The sequence below is a fragment of the Plasmodium sp. gorilla clade G2 genome, assembly GCF_900097015.1.
Source record: "Plasmodium sp. gorilla clade G2 genome assembly, chromosome: 7".
Taxonomy (NCBI): domain Eukaryota; phylum Apicomplexa; class Aconoidasida; order Haemosporida; family Plasmodiidae; genus Plasmodium; species Plasmodium adleri (nom. inval.).
In genome coordinates, this window is record NC_041699.1 from 267,501 (window position 1) to 290,906 (window position 23,406).

General features: G+C 17.1%; 4 protein-coding genes and 4 non-coding genes across 8 annotated transcripts; 5 read left to right on the forward strand and 3 right to left on the reverse strand.

Annotated features, from left to right (window-relative positions):
• Positions 1-2,823: 2,823 nt before the first annotated feature.
• Positions 2,824-4,800, forward strand: PADL01_0705300 (conserved Plasmodium protein, unknown function; the record flags this gene model as incomplete). Its single annotated transcript, XM_028681091.1, has 1 exon — positions 2,824-4,800. One exon carries the CDS (start codon positions 2,824-2,826, stop codon positions 4,798-4,800), a length of 1,977 nt encoding a protein of 658 aa, XP_028537504.1.
• A 552-nt stretch (positions 4,801-5,352) lies between these two features.
• Positions 5,353-7,995, forward strand: PADL01_0705400 (DNA mismatch repair protein MSH2, putative; the record flags this gene model as incomplete). Its single annotated transcript, XM_028681093.1, has 1 exon — positions 5,353-7,995. The coding sequence occupies one exon, from the start codon at positions 5,353-5,355 to the stop codon at positions 7,993-7,995; it is 2,643 nt and encodes an 880-aa protein (XP_028537505.1).
• Positions 7,996-8,424: 429 nt separating this feature from the next.
• On the forward strand, positions 8,425-8,497 carry PADL01_0705500. The gene has a single exon. It is a non-coding gene; the product is annotated as a tRNA-Thr (tRNA).
• Positions 8,498-9,022: 525 nt separating this feature from the next.
• PADL01_0705600 lies at positions 9,023-9,094 on the reverse strand. Its single transcript has one exon. It is a non-coding gene; the product is annotated as a tRNA-His (tRNA).
• Positions 9,095-10,128: 1,034 nt separating this feature from the next.
• On the forward strand, positions 10,129-10,201 carry PADL01_0705700. The gene has a single exon. It is a non-coding gene; the product is annotated as a tRNA-Lys (tRNA).
• A 1,057-nt stretch (positions 10,202-11,258) lies between these two features.
• Positions 11,259-11,331, reverse strand: PADL01_0705800. Its single transcript has one exon. It is a non-coding gene; the product is annotated as a tRNA-Lys (tRNA).
• Positions 11,332-12,090: 759 nt separating this feature from the next.
• PADL01_0705900 (conserved Plasmodium protein, unknown function) lies at positions 12,091-17,916 on the reverse strand (the record flags this gene model as incomplete). Its single annotated transcript, XM_028681094.1, has 1 exon — positions 12,091-17,916. The coding sequence occupies one exon, from the start codon at positions 17,914-17,916 to the stop codon at positions 12,091-12,093; it is 5,826 nt and encodes a 1,941-aa protein (XP_028537506.1).
• Positions 17,917-20,247: 2,331 nt separating this feature from the next.
• PADL01_0706000 (rhoptry-associated membrane antigen) lies at positions 20,248-23,273 on the forward strand (the record flags this gene model as incomplete). Its single annotated transcript, XM_028681095.1, has 5 exons — positions 20,248-20,341; positions 20,466-22,613; positions 22,745-22,798; positions 22,936-22,980; positions 23,185-23,273. 5 exons carry the CDS (start codon positions 20,248-20,250, stop codon positions 23,271-23,273), a joined length of 2,430 nt encoding a protein of 809 aa, XP_028537507.1.
• Between the last annotated feature and the right edge of the window lie 133 nt (positions 23,274-23,406).

Below are 23,406 nucleotides of genomic sequence, written 5' to 3' on the forward strand. Positions count from 1 at the left end.
TGGTCCAACAGAAAATAATATATATATATGTGATAAATATGGTTTATATATTATTTTTTAGTAAAATTATATTTTATTAGACCCTTTATATAAAGAATATTAAATAATATATATATATATATATATTTACATATATTTTTCCCTTTGTCATATAAAAATAAATAGGAAAAAAAAAAGAAAATGTATAAAAATATAATATATTTAATCTTATGTATTTATAGATATTATTTTCATGTATATATATTATTATAAGAAAAAAAGAAAGAAGGAAGGAACATGAAAATTTTTAATATATTATATTATAAATAATATAAGATAAACATTTTATAGGACATATTATAAATTATGTTTATAATCTAAATATTGAAATAAACAAAACAGGAAAAAATTAAAAATTAAAAAAATAAAACATGAATAATATATATATATATAACATAATTATCCTTTCATTTTCTTATTAAACAATAAAATAAAATAAATTAAAATAAAAAAATAACAAACAAAAAATTAACAAAATTGTCCTAAATAAATTAATATATATATATATATATATAAATATTTGTGTAACATATAAATGTAAATATGCATATTTTAATATAGATTATTTTGACAAGTCGAAAGTCTTCATATTTTAAAATATTAAAGTGATAATTTTTATTATATATATATATTTTAAAATACACAGAAAGAAGTGCATACATAGAATAGAATGTGTTTTGTAAAATGTATAATATATTTGTCTATATATATAAAAAAAATAATACAACAACAATAAAATATTAAGCTTTACATATTTTTTTTGTACTTTTATTTAAAAAAGATAAATATTAAATAAATAAACATATAATTATTATCACAATCTTAACTTTTCTCATTATTTATATAAAAAATATGTAAAAAAAAAAAAAAAAAAAAAAAAAAAATATATATATATATATATATATATTTCGTATGTATATCCTTTTCAATTATAAAAACTTATAGAATATCATATATAATATATATTAAAATATATATATATTTATTTAATTTTTATTTGTGTATGCATTTATATTATGTATTTCTTCTATTTCTATTTAAAAAAATATATAATATTTCTTTTATTTTATTGTCTATATAATATTAGTTTATTAAATATAAAAAATAAATATATATATATATATATATATATATTAACAAATTATAAAGAATGTGTACTAGTATTATTATTAAAAAAAATAAAGAGCATTCATATTTTTTGAAAACTACAATTTTATATTTGATTTAACAAATAGGAAATGCCTATTACAAAAACAAGATACATATTAAATATATATTTATTTATTTATTTATGGACTTTTATTTTTTATTGTCATGTTATTAAATATTTTAAAGAACTTAATGCTGCACACAATAAAAGAAAAAATATATATAATATAATATGCAAAGACAAAAAAAAAAATAAAATGAAATAAAATATAATATAATATAATAAACTGACGATATAAAATAACATAGTATGTATTAAACATATTTTAATTTAAATGTTCATATAAAAATAAAATAAAATACTTAATTTACATATAAAAGAGTTTCTGTTATATATAAAAGCAAATATAATAAAAAATATAATGTAAAATAAAATAATGATAATTTTCTCAGTTTTGTAATTTATTCTTCTTTTTTTTTTTTCTCTCTGTCATATGTATTTATACATTATCATTTCACATATTAAGTTCTCACATAAAATATTGTAATAAACTACAAAAAAAAAAAAAAAAAAAAAGTTTGTAGATTTTATATGTATACACATGACAATATTTTTTTTTTTTTTTTTCTTTTCTTTATCTCATTTTGAAATGTACTAACACAGGTACATGTTTTATAAATACGATATGAAACAAAAGAATATAATAAATAAATATACTACATATATATATATATATATTATATAGATGTGCCATAGTTCCTTTAATCTTAATTATATAAAGACTTAAATCTTTTCATTCTTCTATATTAATCATCTATAATAAATTACTTAGAACCCTCTTGAAATTTTAAACAAATATATGAAAAAAAAAAAAAAAAAAAAAAATATATATTTTTGCAACATTGTTAAATTTAAATTATAATTATATAAATAAATAAGTAAACATAAACATATATATATATAATAAAATGGTCAGGTGTTATATATTTAAAAAAAAAAAATTATGGTTATTTAAATTTTATGTAGGTTTAAAAAAATAAAATTAAATATAGATCATTTTTTCCTTTCTATACCATTTAAAGTTTAAAATATAAAATAAAACAAATTATATATATATATATATATATATATATTTATATATTTATATATTAATAATATTTGTAATTCTTATAAATTTACCATTCTTTTTTTTTTTTTTTATTATTATTATTTTTTTTTGTAAAATCTTTCTATAAAATGTTTAAATAGTCTATATTTATAATTACTCTTTTTATAAAAATAATAAGATATATCCTTATTTATTGTACCTACAAAAAAAATTCAGAACCTTTACTTTTTTCATTCTTTACAAAATGATGATGATTCGTTTGTTTATTTTTTTTGAGCGTGCTTCTACTTCTGGGCCTTCAATAAACATATAAAGTTAAAAGTACATTCTCTTGTATGTAGAAAAATATACATAAATGAAATGATAACATAAAAAAAAAACATATACACACATACATATATATATATATATATATATATATATTCATACTTCATATACTTCTTTATTTATATATATATATATGTTCCAATATAATGTTATAAAATAGTATACGTGGAAGAAGGAACAAAAAAAAAAAAAAAAAAAAATGAAAATAATCAAAAAAAATGTTAAGTACATTTTTCTCCAAACGACAAAAAGAAAAATAAATGTAGAAAAACAAAAAAATAATGAAACCATTGTAAGCATTTTAATTGATAAACTAATTAAAATAAAACATAAAAATGAATTTTATAAATGTACATCATATTACCATTTTTTATTTAATAAATATGTTAAATATCTTTCTATAAATGATTGTTTAAAATTATATTATTTACAAAATAAAAATTCTTCTTATATATACAACACCAGATTACTTACACATATATGTAGATATATTAATAATACATCAATTAATATTATTTTAAATTTTAAAAATGAAGATATTATAGATTATATATATAATTGTAATATATATAAATATAAGTATTTTTTTCAATCAGAATATTATAACTTTATTTATAACATGTTATTATTATGTTCACTCAGGTTTTGTTATCCTATTCTTCTTGAAGAACTTTTTTGTAAGAACTATAAAGAGGAAGAACAGAAAGGAGAGAAAAATAGAATAAATCAAATAAACAGAACAAACAAAAATAATAAAAGAAACAATATAAATGTGAAGTTAAAAAATTTATATATATATTATAACAAATTAAATGATATTGATATATCACAATATATTTCTATGAAAGGATATCATAAATCAGACTATTATAGAGACAATAATATATTAAACAGAGATAATATCAATCTATTTATAAAATTATATAAATGTTTTAGTATAAATCATATATATCCATTTATCTTCTTAAATCAATATTTATATAACCATTATATTGTATACACACTAAAAAAACAAACACAAAAATGTATACATAATTTAATATCTTCCAATTTAAGATCAAGGGATGATTTTAAACAAATAAATTGCTTGAATTATGATAAAACTATAGAATATCTAAAAATAGATTACCTCATAGAATTAATGTTTTATTTATCAAAATGTAATTTATATTTTTATTATGAATCTTTTTTATGTACTTATTTTTATATCATCTCTTTATATATCTGTAAATTGAAGAATGATATAAATTTAACAAATTTTAGGGTACCCAATATTAATAATGGCCATAATGAAAAAAAAAATGAAAATCAATATATCCTACATAATAATAATAATATGGATAATTTCTATTATATAAATATCAATATTGATAATATGATTACTAGTTTTATAAATTATCTCTCTTCATCTTATACTTACAGAAATATTAAAAGAAATAATAATACAACTCCATCCGTTATTTTATGTATATATCTTTGTTTAGGTTTGTTTTCTTTATTTCCATATATACATAATTTATTCTTTAATTTAAATGTTACATATAATAATTACTCAAAGGAGAGTTTATCAAAGGACCAAGGATTTATTCTTATAAATACAATAGAAGACTTATATTTGAAAAAGGCATCATTTATAAAAAAGTGCTTACTTCTTATATATATTATAAATACAATTATAATTCCTCATATACAAAAAAATGTTCTTATATTTAATGATAAAAAATATCAAAGTGTGTTAAATGAATATATAAACCATTACAAAAATAATATAAAAGAAAAAAGAATGGAAACACAAAATTGTAATGCTATAAATAATATATATAATATATATAAAAATTCAGATCAACCAAACAAATATGGGCACGAACATTTATCATATTATTTAATAAATAAAAATATTAAATTATTCATATATCTATTATGTTCAAAAAATAATAATATTTTTAATTTGATAAATTTCTCATATCTGAAATTATTATGCAATCAAATGAATTACTATATAGATAATTGCTTTATTAAAAATAACAAAAGTTCTGAAATTGAAAAAGATATATTTTACAATTTAAATGAATATATAACAAATCGGTATCCCACCTATATATGTTCAAATAATATTAATGAACACATCCCTATATTTTTTACAATAGACATAATTATATATAAAAGGAAAACATAGTATGATAATATTTCTATAATTTTTGATATGAAAAAAAAAAAAAAAAAAAAAAAAAAAAAAAAAAATTAAAATTCTACGTTACCATTTGAGAAATATATACAGATGTGTATATGTTATTATATATTTATTTTTTTTTTATGAGTTCATTTATGCTCGAATTATGAAAAAAAAAAAAAAAAATCAAAGTTAGACAAATAAAATTCTGGTTTTTTTTTTTTTTTTTTTTTTTTTTTCTTTTTTTTTTTTGTCATTTTAATTCTTTTTTATATTCAATATATAGTGTTTGAAAAATAAAATATTTTATTTTGAAAACGTATATTTTATAAATAACTATTTTCTCTTTTTTTTATAAACTATTATATGGTATAATATATAAGAAACACACATGTATATAAATTAAATTTTTTTTTTTTTCAATGCAATATATATAAATTGATGGGAGTATATAAAGGAATAAAATTATTTAATAAATAAATATAAATATATATATATATATATTTATATATTTTGTGAACATTTTGTGTTTGGAGGGTCCATATGAACTAATTCAATATGTCATCTGCTGAGGAAACTGATGATAAAAGCCGAGTTATAAGTTTCAATTTAGACGTAAGAAATAATATTAGATATGTAGGTATATGCATATATGACATATATAGTAACGAATTTTCTTTATGCGAATATATAGAAAATGAACATTTTACTGTTCTAGAATCTATATTACTACAAACGAGACCTAGTAGTTTTTTATATTTATCTAATAATGAGAAAGTAGATGAGAAAAGGATTCATTTGATATTAAATTTATGCGATATAAAATGTAAGGAGTTACCAAAAATATTTTATGAATCTGGTTGTATAGAAAATGATCTTATGAAATTATTAAAAGGAAGTGATATAAAACATTGTGTTCATTTCTTAACAGATCTACAACTAGCTTGTAAATCTTTATGTAGTATAATAAAAGATTTAGATTTATTAAATGACAACAGTTCCATAAACAAATGTATTTTAAAAAATTATCATATTAATAAATATCTTAAGTTAGATAAAGCTGCTATGATTGCTTTAAATATATATGATGATATACATATGGATAATAGAAGTAATAAAAATATATCAAAAACAAATTCTTCATCAGGTAACACATTAACACTTTATAAATTCCTAAACAAATGTAAAACAAAAATTGGACAACGCAAATTATTAAATTGGATAATACATCCGATAAGAGATGAACAAAAAATAAATGAGAGATTAGATATGGTTCAAATATTTAAAGAAGATAATGTTACTAGATCTATAATTCAATCGGATTATTTAAGAAAGGTATGTGATTTACAAATAATTATAAAAAAATTTAAAACTACTAGTGGTTATCTTAATGATAATAATATAAATAATAATGATAATAATATAAATAATAATGATAATAATATGTGTGATTATAATAATAATAGCATGATAATGAAAAAAAAAAATAACAATATAATATTCAAAGGCAAACATTCATGTACTCTGGAAGATCTTATTAAATTATATGACACTATTGTTGTTTCTAAAAAAATATACTATCTATTAAATGATTATAAAGGAACAAATGAAAATACCCTAAATAAAAAAATACTAAAACCTTTATGTGATTGTCTTATTAAGTTAGAACCTTATTTAAAGCTTATCGAATTAACGATAGATTTTGAAGAAATAGAAAAACAAAATAATTATTTAATATCAAGGACATTTGATGAAAATCTTGATTTATTGGCAACACAAAAGGATAATATATATAATTTAATAAAAGAACATAAATTCGAAGTAGAAGAGGATATACAATATTTAAAAGGAAAACAAATAAAAAAGAAACCAACATCGACGAGTAAATTAATAGGAGGACAAATAAATAACACAAATAATATAAATAATACAAATAATACAAATTATAATAATATTAAGGAAGATATAAAATTAGTCGAGTGTAATGCAAATATATTCCTATTTAGAGCTGTGAAAAAAGATATAAACTATATACAAGAAAGAAAAAATGTATATATACAAGTAAGAATGAATAAAAATGAAATATTATTTCATACAAATAAATTGAAAAATTTATGTAGACAATATGAACATATATTGAATCAATATAATATAATACAAGAAAGTTTAGCTCATAAAGCAATTCAAGTAGCATGTTCCTATTGGGAGCCAATAATAACATTATCAAAAATATTATCTGAGATTGATATTTTTTGTTCATTTGGATTTATAAGTTCTTCAAGTATATCAACATATGTAAGACCAGAAATTCAAGAGAATGGAAATATATTACATATGAAAAATTCTCGTCATCCATTAGTTGAATCAAATTTATTATTAATAAATAATTTTATACCTAATGATGTATATATGGATAAAGAACTTACACGATTAAATATAATTACAGGTCCAAATATGGGTGGTAAAAGTACATACATTAGACAAATAGCTCTTATATGTGTTATGGCACATATAGGATGTTTCGTACCTTGTACTTTTGCAAAAATACCTATACTTACACAAATAATGTGTAGAGTTGGATCTTCAGATATACAATTAAAAGGTATTTCTACTTTTTTTTCAGAAATGATTGAAATTTCTGCTATTATAAAAAACGCTGATCAAAATACTTTAATCATAATAGATGAATTAGGAAGAGGCACATCAACATATGAAGGATTTGGTATCAGCTGGTCTGTTGCTTATTATATTTTAAATACAATTAAATGCTTTTGTTTATTTGCAACACATTTTCATGAAATGTCAAATTTAGAAGATGAATATAAAGGAGTAACTAATAATCATGTTGGAGCCAAAATTGATACACACACAAAAAAAATCTCTTTCTTATATGAAATTAAAAAAGGATATGCTGATAAAAGTTATGGGGTATATGTTGCTCAAATAGCACAATTGCCAAAAACAGTTATTGATAAAGCCTTCCAAAAATCAAAAGAATTAGAATCCGTTGAAAACAGACATTATTTTAAAAAAAAATTATTAAATCATACTAATCAACATAATAATACAAACCATATATCTAATCATAATAAATATATATCTTATTTAAAAGATATTTTCAGCGTCACAAACGAACAAGAATTTTTAACCTCATTCAAAACATATAAAGAACAAATCAAAAATATACTAAACGATATATAAAGGAAAATAATAATATATCATATATTACAAAAATATGTTATAATATATATATATATATATATGTTAAAAACAAAAAAAAATTGGTTAATAAATAAAAATAAAAGTAAACATTTATTTATTATTATTTTCCACATTAATATATAAATAAATATATATATATATATATATATATATATATTTATTTATTTATCAAATAATTGAAAAATGATTTTTATTTTTATGAAAAAAAAAAAAAAATTTCCTGCACCTAAAAAATTTTATAAATACTAAAAATTATTATATAAATATTTATAATATTAAAATGATTTAAAAAAAAAAAAAAAAAAAAAAAAAAAAATTTAAATATAATAATTTATATATATATAATATATTTTATTTCACCCCAAAAAAATAATAATATATATATTTCATATGATTCACTATCGTTATGCCTGCATAGCTTAGTTGGTAGAGCATCCGCCTAGTAAGCGGAAGGTCATCGGTTCGACTCCGGTTGTAGGCTTAAATTTCAAAAATTTTATTTTAAAAGAAAATAATTTTATTCTTAGAATATTGAAAAAAATTACGTTTTTTATACATAAAAAATATATTTAACTTATAAAAAAAATATAAAATAAATTATCATATATGAAAAAAATATATTATAAGTAAAGAATAATTTGTAATTATTTTTTCATCATATAATATAATATATATATGTATATATATATATAATATATATAGTATTTTACCATAGTTTATTATATAATATAATAAAATATTGTATTCTTCAAAACATTAAAAGGAATAATTACATATTAATATTTTTATACGGTATAATTATTAAAGCATATAAAATACATATATACATATAATATAATATAATATATTTATAATATATATTATATATGTATTAAATATATTTAATTATATTATTATTTAATTATATTATTATTTAATAATTTATTTAAAAAATTAATTTCATAATATATATATTTCTGTTCATTTTAATTATAAAAAAAATAAAAATTAATTTTTAAAAAATTTATGTCCAAAGCAGGATTCGAACCTACGTTGCCACGTCCACAGCGTGGAGTCCTAACCACTAGACGATTTGGACATTAAGTATTCCCTTTTTGACTTTTATAATATTCATAAAAATTTTAAAGGAAAAAAAAAAATACGTATTTTCTTCTATATACATATATATTAAAATGTTATTCTTTTGTATGAATAATTATACTTTATGATTATTTTTCCTATTATAATAAATATTTATAATATATTAAATATATATTAACCACTAATAAATAAATAAATATATATATATATATATATATTATATATATTTTTTCATTATTTATAAAATTTTTTTTCGTAAGTATTTTTTTTTTTCTTTTAATTTGAATAAATTTAAATATAATATTAATATATATATTTATTTAAGAATTTATTATTTTTTTTAAATATTATCATATTATCATTTTATCGCCGTTATTATTTTTTTTTTTTTTTTTAAATTGATATTATTTTATATATATATATACAATATATGCTCTTATTTAAAAAATATATCTTCTTTATAAGATTTGTGTTTTATCTACTATTAAATATATTTTTTATACATTATTTTAAAAAGGCAATATTTCATTTTCATCCCTTTAAAAAAAATATAATTGAAATATTTTATAAATATATCTCGCATTTACAATAATTATATATATATATAATAAAAGAAAAAGATCATTCTTATTTATCAATGTAATAATTATGCCTAGTGTTATTCATTATAAATAATTTTTCTATTCTATTTATTTAAAATAAAAAATTATTATATATACATATATATATATATAATATTTATAAAAATATACCATCTGAATATTTATTTATCAATGTTGTATTTATATTTTAAACCTATGAACTTACACTTTAATATATATATACATATATATATTTTTTTTTATTTTTATTTATTTATATTTATAATAAACAATTACACTTGTTTTGTAAATATAGAAAAAGATAAATCTACAAAAATATTTAATTGAATGAATATTAAATATATATATATATATTTTAAATATTAATTTTATGGAAATTAATTTTTCAAAATTTCTTTTATTAATTAATAATATTGAAAAAAAAAGTATTGCTACCTTAGCTCAGTCGGTAGAGCGCCAGACTCTTAATCTGGTGGTCAGGGGTTCGAGCCCCCTAGGTAGCTGAAAATTTTAATACAAAAATGATAATAAAATTATATATCAAATAAATTTATATATATATTTAAATAATTATATAATAATATAAAAAAGAAATTAAAATTTTATACCTTTTGTTATTCTATATTGAAATAAAAATTATATGCTATTATTATATATAATATTATAATTATATTTTAAATATGAAAATATTTTTATATATTCAACATTTTTAAAGTTCAATTTCTTTTTATTTTAACATAATTATCATAAATTGTTATATAAAAGGATAATTATTAATAACACAATATGTTATTATATTTTTGTATAATATATCCTTTCAATATTATATTCATAATTTAAAGAGATAAATGAAACGAATTCTTTTGTTTTTTTTCCTTATTTATTTTTTTATAAATGTATTAATTATATATATATATATAATATATATAACACAAATTATATATATATATATATTATAAAAAGATATATATATATTTTTTTTTTTTATTCTCTTCTTTTTTCCATATTTTGGAATATATTAAAACGCTGTATGCAAAAAAATATTATGTAATTGAAGAATAAGATATATTCCAAAGTATCATTATGTTTGTACTTTTTTTTTTTAAAAGGAAATAAATATATATAATTCATATTTTATGATGTAATTCATTTATAATATAAATATTATAATTCATGTGTATATTAAAATATATCATTTCTTTAATGTATTAATACAGTATTTTATATTATAAATCGAGTACATATTATATAAATTAAAAAATAAAATTTTTATAAATATATTTATTAAATTATGAAATCACCATTAATCATTATTAATAATATAAATGATACTCAAAAAAAAAAAAAAAAAAAAAATTTTTAATTAATAGCAAAAAAATAAAGAATGTATTATTTTGTATATATATATATATATATATATATAATATACATTTTTGAAATGTTTTAATTTTATCATATAAATGATTTAGAAGGATTTTCAATATTTTATTTGGTTTATAATAAAAAATTTTAAAAAAGCATTATAAAAACAAATTAATTTATATTTTTCTTTATTTTCTAAGCCTCCTAGGGGACTCGAACCCCTGACCACCAGATTAAAAGTCTGGCGCTCTACCAACTGAGCTAAAGAGGCAGTTAATGTTTGTACATTACATAAAAATGATATGACAATTTTTTTGTGCTTAAAATATATATATTTTTTTTATTCAAATGTGAATCAATAAATTATTATATATAAAGAATAAGAGTAAACATTACCCATACATAAAAAAATAAACATATACATAAAGATTATATATATATATATATATAAATATTTCCATCTTATATATAATTTATATCATATATATATGTATTTTTATAAATATATATAATATATAAAATATTTATATATTTCTTTCTAAAATATTTATTTTAATTTTTTTATATAATATATATAATTTTGCTTATTACATTTAATAATTTTTTTTTTATTTTTCCATTTTTTGAAAATATACTTTATTTTTAATTATTTATAAATATTATATTAAGTTTAAAATGTGACAAAAAAAAAAAAAAAGTAAAAAAAAAAAAAAAATAATAAAAAATAATGAAAAATAAATATTATATATAATTATGATAAGGTAAATTATATTTAATTTACGCATTTATAAAGAATTTTTATAATAAGAATATATATATATATATATATATATATATATATATATATTTTTATACGTATATTTTTTCTTATTACATTTATATGACAAAAATTTTCTTATTGTAGTATAGAAATTTCATATAGGTATCCTTTTTTTTTTTTTTTATAAAATTTTTAATATTAATCTCTATTTACATATTAAAAATATCGAATTTTATTTATATGTCCACATAATATATATATATATATTTTTTACTTTGGATTATTCGTATTGTCATCTGTTTGATTATATGTTTGGTAATTCACATGATCATAAGGTTGACTATACATCTGATTGTATGGTTGGAAATTTGTATTATCATAATATTGCCCATATATTTGATTATATGCTTGATAATTTGAAGTATCATAAGGTTGTCTGTATATTTCATTATATTGTTGGTTATATGATTGTCCATTTAACTCACTATGTGATTGCACATTCAATTGATTATATGATTGATCATTTGTATGATTATATGACTGATCATATATTTGGTTACTTGTTTGATATACTTCATTTTTATTGATTTGATTTAACATTAAATTATCCAATTGTTCCCTTTTTTCATTATAAATATAATTGTAATTTTTATTATTACCATAAATTTCATCCATATTATATTTATTTTCATTCATATTATATTTATTTTCATTCAAGTTATTTGCATTATTTATATTATCATATATTTTATTTACTATATTGATACTTTTATCATTTACACATATGTTATCCATCTGATTGACCACATGAGTATCATTATTTATTTCATCTTTATGATCGTGTTGAATTGATATTTCTATTGGCTGATCATCTTTTTGTTGTGTGTTAAAATATTTTTCTTGATTATGCTTTTCATTTTTATTTTTAAAGAAAGTAATATTTTCAATATTTTGCATATATGCTCTGCATTCTTTAATATTATCATATAAATATATTAACAAATCAGTATACTTATCTAATTGAGTATTCATTTTTTCATTTTCATTTTTAGTTTCTTCCATATTATTTAATAAAATAATATAATCATTTTTAATAGTATCTACATTTGGGTTTAATATAATATCATTTTCTTTTTCTTTTAATAATAATTTATTTTTCAACTGTATATTTTCTTCCTCTGTTTTTTCATTTTTCTCTTTTAATAATAGGTATGTATATAAAATATTGTTTATGATATCATTTTTTTTTTCGATGATTTTATTTAAATAAACTTTTTCTTGTATATGTTCTATTTCTTGATTGTCTAGTTTTTTTCTTAAATCCGATATATCATTATTAATATGTTTTATTAATTTATTTTTCTTGCTTTTTTCATTCTTTTTTGAAGGAACAGAATATAAATTAGAATATATATCATTTGTTCTATCTTTATTTTGTTCACACATCAAATTAGAGGTCCCTCTAAAGTTAGTATCATAAAATGATTTTTGTTCATCAAAATTAAATATATCATTATAATTTGAAGGATACTTATTTTTTTTTTTTTTACTATTACTTTTACTTTTTTTTTTTTTTTTTTCTTTTTTTTTTTGCTCAATATCTTTTAAACAATCCGATTTATAATTTAATTCCTTGTTATTTAAAAAAAAGGCTCCTCTTTGTTCAAAGACATTAGTCAAAAAGGAGTGATGTATAAAATTTGTATATATATAATGTATAAAATAAAGTGCCTTTTCATTTGAATAATAAAAGAAATATTTATTTCTTTTTATATTTAAAACATTTTTAATATTTATATGTAAATCGTTATTCTTATCAAATGAAGAAAGGAAGAAATATTTTTTATTAAATTTATATGTACAATAATAATTCAATAAATTATATAAAATATTAAATAAATTATTTTGTATAATATGTTGTATTAACATAGTTTTTATTTTTTCACTTCTTAAATAATATATAATAAGTATAGTAATATATACACATATAAGACATTTTATTTTTTTTTTACATTCTAATTTGTTAGATAAGAAATATAATAAATATTTTAATGTTCCATATATATATTCATCATCAATAGTGTGATTATTATATTTATATAAAATATTATTTATTCTTAATATTAAAATATTTCTAATTAAATTATTATTTAATTTTTTTAAATAATCATATATATCTTTTCCTTTCAAAGTATTAATATACATACTATTATAATAAATTATTTCTTCAAAATTTAAATCTATCTTTGTTATATTATCATTATCAGCTATAATTTCATTCTTTTCATCTTTATCATTTATATACACGTTTATTATATTTAAAATTTTTATTATAAACTCAAGTTGCTCCATATAATTCACAAAAAAACCTAATCCTATATTATCATCACATATATTATTATTATTATTATTATTATTATTATGTTTATTTAGAACAATATTTGATTCATTAGATCTAGCTTTATTTGTAATATCTTCATTATCATTTTTTTTTAAAATATTATTTTTTTTTTTTTTTTCCTTTAGAATCATTTTATCTTTAATCCTTAGAAAAGATGTTCTTATACTATTCATAATATAATTAATAAAATAAAAGAATATGGTTTGATCCACAAAAAATAGTGTATTAAGATAATTCGATAGAATGGTATACCTTTCACATAAACAAATAAAAAATTCATAAATATTTTTTTGAATAACATGATTTTTACAATAAAATAATAAGATCAATAACATGTCTATATATTTTACTTCTTTTAAATTGTTTAAATAATAAGTTAATATATCTTCTAAAAAAAAATAATTTTGAATTTTAAAACTAGCCTCAATAAAAATATTTTCTTCACTATGTATATCAATACTTTTTTTGGAACCTTTATTATAATTATTAAATAAAAAATGAATACACCACTCTTCATTGTAATATAAAAATCTACATAAAATATTAAAAAAATGTATAAAGTGTTGGTTTATAAAAATATTTAATACTTTCTCGTTTTCATCTAGTCCACTCAAACTTGATAAATGATTATTATAACAAAGGAGGAATAATTTATGATCACTATTATGAAGATATTTATCATCAATATAATTATTATTAATATATTTTTTATCACCACTATTGTTGTTATCATCACTATTGTTGTTAGCATCATATTTTGATGCGGAATAATTATCTTCATCTATTTTTCCTTTTTCATTTTGATAATCTTTTATCTTTTCAGATGAATAAAATATATTTATATTCTGGTTTATTTTATACATATATATATATACAAATTTAAAGAGGAAAAAAAAAGAGTGTTCAAAAAATTGTAGATTCTTTATTATTGGTAATAATTTTTTTAAAGCTATTTGTTCTTTATTTTTATGATCATAATTACATAGGTTATATAATATTTCTAAGAATATATTAATAAAATATAATGTATTATGATAATATTTATACATATCATTTTTATATATATATAAAATTATATTATATAAATTAATATTGATAAGTATAAAATCTTCTAACATATTTAATTCATAAATATATTTTAAACCAAATTCACTATCAATAATTAAATCTTTTAAAAGTAATAAACTAGTTTTTATATCTATATTTATTGAAATATTATCTAGATATAATTCCATCTCTTTGTCTTTTTTATTTTCATTTTGGGTTTCTTCAAGAAAGCTATTTATAATATTATTATAATATGTATTATTATCACATATATTATTATTATATATATCATTATAATTATGTATATTATTATTATATATCTCTTCTTTTTTTTCCTTTTGTTTTTTTTCTTCATCAATTTGTTTATCATCATTTAATCTTTCCTCATATTCATTGGAACATGTATTAAGAATATTATTTTTATTTTGAACCTCCAAATTTTTTAACACATCATTTTTAAAATAATAATTACTACTGTTATTATTTATATTTTGAATATTTTGTATATCCATTCCATTTTGATATTGCCTCATATTGTTTTCATAACCTGTTGAATTAAAAATTTTTCTTTTTTCCTTATACATCTTTAGATTTATATCATCTATTAAAAAATATAAGTCATTACATCTTTCAAACAAAGAAGTGTGTTCTTCTCTGATCATTTTCATCACAGTTTCTATGATTCTTCCATATGTTATTATATTTTTAATTTCAATACAATTCTGTGAAAATAATAAAAATAATAACAATATTTCATTGATAAGATAAGCATCCTGATTAGAATTTATTATCGACAATAATTTGTCTATAAAATTGTTCTTATTTAATACATGTTTATGTATATTATTTCTAATATTATCTATTTTATTTTTTCTTATCATTAATAGAAATAAATTGTCTTGTTCTATATATTTCAAATTTTCTTTTTTTTTTTTTTTCTCCTTTATCATTTTTATTGTATTTTCTTCATTATAATAATATTCCTCATCTATCGAAAGAAATGAATTTGTTATATCACTACTAAAATAATTTGTAGATGTATCATTTTTATTATGTTCACTATTACTATAAGATGAATAATATAATTTATCATCATTATTATTATTTTTATTTTTACTTTTACTTTTATTTTTATTTTCTTTATCATGTGTTATATCCATATTTGATGTACATTTTTCATGTTCAGATATATTAGAATTATTCATTTTGTAATTACATTTATCTAATGATTCAATATAATCATCATTATGATCACTATTATTATTACTCATACTTTTAGTGTTATGAATTTCTTTTCTTTTATCTATATTATCTTCTAATTTTTTATGATCTGCATGTTTTTTATTGTCAATCGAATCAATATTTAAATCATCCTGTGGTGACAAATCACACAAGAAATTATTATACATCAATATTTTATTGTTCCATTTTTTTATATTATTCAATTTTATCAATATCCTTTGAAGTTTCTTATTGTGATCAGATATAAATAGCTTAGAACTAAAGGATTTATTTGCTGGTATAGAAAAGAAATCATTATTATTTTCATTGAAATAATAATTTTTTGTTCTATTTTTATATACATATTGTTGTTGAGGTGATATATTTATTTTATTTTTTATATTATCATTCATATTAGGATTCTCATTAAAAAATATTGATATATATTCAAGATACATTATTTTATTTTTCCTTATATTATTTAATAACATTAAATATTCATCATATAATTTGGTAGCATATATATTAGAGTCTTCTTCATAAACTTGTGTCTTATCTTTATAATACTCATGATACAATATTTGTAGACATTTCAATGAATAGATATTATAATAATAAGAAGAATTAACTTTATTTGAATATATAATATTATTATGTAAATATAAATAAAAATTAATATTATCATATATATATATTTTTTGAAGAATTAATATTATTTCATATATTAAAAATATAAAACTAGAATTATCAGTTTGTAAAGAAAAAAGCGAAAAAAATAATTCTCCATTATTTGTTTCTTTAAGTAATATATTAATATTATTTATATATTCTTTTAATTCATTACAATCTATTTTTATATTTTTTTTTAAAAACATATCTTTATTTAAAGATAAAAATTTATTTAATATTTCTAAACAGTTCAAAAATATATCTTCAAATATATCGAACACATTATATTTATTACATATATCACATTTTTTTTCATCATTTTTAAAATTGTTATATATATCAATAATATGTAATATGTTACAAAATTTTTTAATATATATGGATTTATTATTTCTATTATAATTACAATCTTTATTAATATTATCATCCATATATATATTTGTGTGTTCATTTTCATTATTAATATTGTTTATATCATCTTTATTATATTTATTGTCATTCTCTTCGATATCTTTTTTATTTTTTATACATTCTGTATGCTTTAAAATTTTATTTAAATAATTTACATATTCATTTATATAACTACAATTTTTATCATCCTTACTAATATTATTATCATCCTCCAATAATATTTCTTTTTTAGAATTCTCATTCAAATATTTAATCCATTCATCAATGTCATCATTTTTCTTTTCATTCTTTTGTTTATTCTCTTTGCTGCTAACCTTTTGTAGTTTTTTGAACAAGTGGTAAGCCATGAAGAGTAAACAAAAAGAAGAGAAAAATTAAAAAAAAAAATTTAAATATAATTATAGTGGGTAAGAAAAAATAAACATATATAAATATATAAATATATATATATATATATATATATATATATATATATATATGTATATGTTTTATTTTATTTTATTTTTAATATATAACAGTATTGACAAAAAAAGAAACAGAAATTACCTTTTAATTCATAAACATTAAAAAGTATATTTTAAAAGCATCGAAAAAAAACAAAGTTTATAAAATACTTAAGTATTTTATGTGTCACAAAATAGTACGGTCTCTTTTTATTTTATTTATTTATTTATTTTTTTTTTTTTTTGATGTGTTTTATATATTTTTAAAATATATAATGAAAACAAGCTTGTTAATTTTTTATATTTTTTAAAAAGGATTGAAAATGTTTTAAAACATGAGTGGAAAAAAAAAAAAAAAAAAAAAAAAAAAAAATATATATATATATAAACATATATATAATATATGTGAACATATTATATATATATATACACATTTATATATATTTATATATATATATTTTTTTTTTTTTTTTCGCCTTTAACCTTGTATGAATTAGTAACCACTATTGGTTGAATAACTTATATTGAAGTCTTTTTCTTTTTTTTTTTTTCTTTTTTTTTTTTTTTTGGAAAGATTAAAAATATGTACAATATATATATATGTATTCATTTTAATTATTTACATATATTTTTTTATTTCTTTATATATTTTTATTATCTTATATATTAATTAAATTTATTCTTTTCTTTGTAACCTTTAATAATTGTATATCCTAAATGGGTTTCAAATATTTCTTAATTCAATATATTTTTTTCCATTCCTTTATTTTATTTTATTTTATTTTAAATAAAGAAACATTCTATTTCTTCAAAAATATAACCTCAATAAATTAAAAGCAAACATACTGCATATGTATCTCAAAATGGTTTATATAAAAACGTTTAATTTTTAAATTGTAATTATAATATATATATGTATCATTTTTTTTTTTTTTTTTTATTTATTAATATGATACGAGAATATAAGAATATATATATATATATATAATATATATTGTGTATTTTCGTATGTCTTTTTTTATACCGATATATTCTTTTTTTTTTTTCTTTATATATATATTTACAAATATATTGCACATACCTATATTTGTTTGTTAAAAAAAAAAATGTATCCGTAGTAAAATAGAGAAAAGAATGAAAAAAAAAAAAAAAAAAAAAAAAAACAACATGATAATAATAAAAATAACAAGAAGATGAAAAAATAAAAAAATATAATAAAATAACAATAATAATAATAATTTATGTTTATATATTTCTCATTCAATATTTATTATATCTTAATAATATATATATATATATATAAAAATAATTTTGGGGACATGAAAAATAAAATAAATATATTATAATATATATAATGAAAAACATATATGTGTATTAACATTATTTATAGATTGTGCTTCATAGTGCAATCAACCATAATATAAAAAATATAAAAAAATTTTAAATGATAATATTCAAAGGTGTAATGAATTAAAATATATAAACATATATGTCATATACATACACATTACAATAATTATAATATTAGACAATCATATATATTATATATATATAATATATATATTATATATATATAACCATTGTATTAGTGTTAGTGTTATTTTATTCATAACATAAAAAGACATTATTATTAATAGGCACTATAGTTGCATAATAGATAAAAATGTATAAAATAATTAAATATAAAAAAAAAAAAAATAATAATAATAATAATAATAAAATAAAATAAAAACATCTATTATATTATAATACAATGAAAAAAAAGAAAAAATAATAATAAGAAAAAAAATTCGTCAAATATATTATCCTGATTATGCATAATATAAAAAAAAAAAAAAAAAAGAAACAAACAAACAAACAATGAATGAAAGAAAGAAAGGAAGACACTGTGTAAATATGATGAATAACAAAATATAACATTTATTTTATATTATTTACTTCTTTTTTTTGGTTATTAGGGAAAATAATTGTCATATTTTTTTAAATATTTTATTATACATTTATTTTGTTCATTTGTGATATATAAATAAATATATATATATATATATATTTATTTATTTATTGTTTTAATTAATATATATATATATATATATATATTAATGTTTCATTTACTTTTCCTTTAATTTGTTATATTAATCTATAGACAATAAAAAAAAAAAAAAAAAAATTATTGTCATATATTCATAATATATATATATTTTTAATTTTTGTTTTCCTAATAAATATTTTTAAAAAATGAATGTTCTACTTCTGTCTTTGCTTGTTGTTCAAAATATAGTAACCTATTTAGATCAAATAAAAAATGGTATAACCGGTCATTATATAGAAGGTATGAAAAAAAAATAATAACTCATATAAATATATATAAATAATATTGATATATATATATATATATATATATATATATTTATATTTATGTTATTTTTATTTTTATTTTTATTTTTTTTTTGCAGATCATAATATTAAGAATGATAATTGTATTAGCTTTTCTGATTATGAGAAATCAATAGAAAACTTTTCTTTTTCTTCTCATGCAGAAAATAATTATGATAATATAATAAATGAATATAAAAAAATAAAAGATATTAACAACCACATAAATATATTATCATCAGTACACAGAAAAGGAAGAATATTATACGACAGCTTTTTAGAAATAAACAACTTAGGAAGTGACAAGAATGAGAAAGAAGATGAATATGAAGATAATGATGAAAGTTTTTTAGAAACTGAAGAATATGAAGATAATGAAGATGAAAAATATAATAAAGATGAAGATGAATATGCAGAAAGTTTTTTAGAAACTGAAGAATATGAAGATAATGAAGATGAAAAATATAATAAAGATGAAGATGAATATGCAGAAAGTTTTATTGAGACTGAAGAATATGATGATAATGAAGAAGAACAATATAATAAAGATGAAGACGAATATGCAGATAGTTTTATTGAAACAGAACACTATGAAAATAACGATGATAAAAATGAAGAAGATGAAGACGAAGAAAGTTTTCTAGAAAATGATAAATATGATCACCAAGATAATGAAGAAGGAGAAGAAGAAGAATATAATGATCAAGATAATGATTATGGATATAACTTTTTAGAAACTGATCAATACGATGATAGCGATGAATATAATTATGAAGATAACGACGAATATGGTGAAAGTTTCCTTGAAAAAGAAGATAGTGAAGAGATGAAAGATGAAGATATGAAAGTTGAAGAGATGAAAGATGAAGAGATGAAAGTTGAAGAGATGAAAGTTGAAGAGATGAAAGATGAAGAGATGAAAGATGAAGAGATGAAAGATGAAGAGATGAAAGTTGAAGAGATGAAAGATGAAGAGATGAAAGTTGAAGAGATGAAAGATGAAGAGATGAAATATGACAAATTAAAAAATGAGGAAGAAAAGATGGAAGATATCTCTTATGATGAATTCATGGGATATAAAAAGAAGGAAAAAAAAGAATCAAATAATAAAGCATCCGAAAGCTTCCTTGAAAAAGATTTACAAGAAAACTCTGACAACGAATTACATAATACCTTTGAATCAAAAAAAAATGTAGATAATGAAAATATTTTCTATGGTTATAATGATAATGATGATGAAAGCTTTTTAGAAACTAATTCATATGAAGAATATGAAGATGAAGATAAAGATGTTGAAGATGATTATGAAGAAAGCTTCTTACAAAATGACGAGAAAAAAATGGTCTTCTATGATTTATACAAGCCAGAAGAAAATGAATCTTATTATGAAAAGAAAAAACAACAAGAAGAAAAAGAAGAAAAAGAACATGATATGGAAGACCAAGAAGATAATGATGAAGATAAAAATGATCTTTTAGATGTAGAACAAGATGAAGAAGAAACAAGTGAAGCAAAAGAAAAAGTAAAAGGAAAATCATTTGATAATGAACATTTGAATGAAATACAAAACGTTAACAATGTGCATGCATTTATACAAAAAGATATGAAATATTTGGATGATCTCTTAGATGAAGAACAAACTATTAAAGAAGCTGTCAAGAAAAGTGGTTATAGAGTAAATACAAAATTAGGAAATAATAAAAAATCACATATGATACTAGAAGAAGAACCAGAAGAAAATTTTGAAGAAGAAGCTGATGAAGAATTAAATAAACTAATGGAACAAGAAAAAAATATTGTAGATAAAGAAATTAAAAATAGTAAAGTACATAAAACCAACAAAAAATTACAAATGAATAACAATAATAATAATAATAATAATTATAAACAAAAGAATATGTACATGAAAAATGAATATAATAATAAGATGACAAAAAATAATAAAAAAGAAAAATATGATGAATCATATATGGATGAAGATTATGAACAAAATGAAGAATTCAATGAAAATAATCTAAACGAAGATATGAAAGAAACAAATGAATTAGAAGATATTAATGATGAACTATTAACTGACCAAGGAGTAAATGAAGATACATTATTAGAAAATAATAATAATAAATTTTTTGATCCAAAATTTGTACCACACAAAAAAAGAGAAAAAAGTATATCCCCACACACACACCAAAATGTATCTACTAAAATGCAAAACAAGGAAGACATGGAAAGTAAGAAATAAAAAAAAAATATATATATATGATAAATTATTATATATAAAATATACACAACATATATCACACATACATACACACATATATATATATTACTATATTTTTGTAATTATTTTCTTTTTATGCAGATAATGAAGCCGCTATGACTGCTGAAGAATTAATCGAATTAGAAAACACAGAAGGTAAATTTTTTAAAAATAATATGACATAAATATTAACACATGTAATATTTTCACGTATTTCTACATACATATATATATATATATATATATATTTATATTTATGTTGATATGTATCTTATTATTTTTTTTTTTTTTAGAGATAAATACACCAACAATGGTAGAAACAGAAGAAATAAATTCTGGTAAGGATTAAGGTTCAATATTAATTTTTATTTATATAACTTTGTATAAAATAAAAAAAATAAAAAAAAAAAGGGAAATGTTCATATATCAGCATTTTTCTTATTAACATGTAGATATTACATATTGTTTTATCTTTACCATATATATATACATATATGTGTTCAATCTTTTTATTTATTATTTATTATTATTTTTTTTTTTAGATGAAAATGGAGACAAATCTAGCAGTTCAATATCTTTCATTAGTTCTATAGTATTCCTTATGGTTACCTTTTTATATATTATGAATTAATATTAGAAATATGATTAAAAAGAATATATAAGCATATAAACATTAATGCACATATATGTATATGTCTATATATATATATATATATATATATATATATTTGTATTTTTCATTTTGTCTTTTACTATTCGTTTTT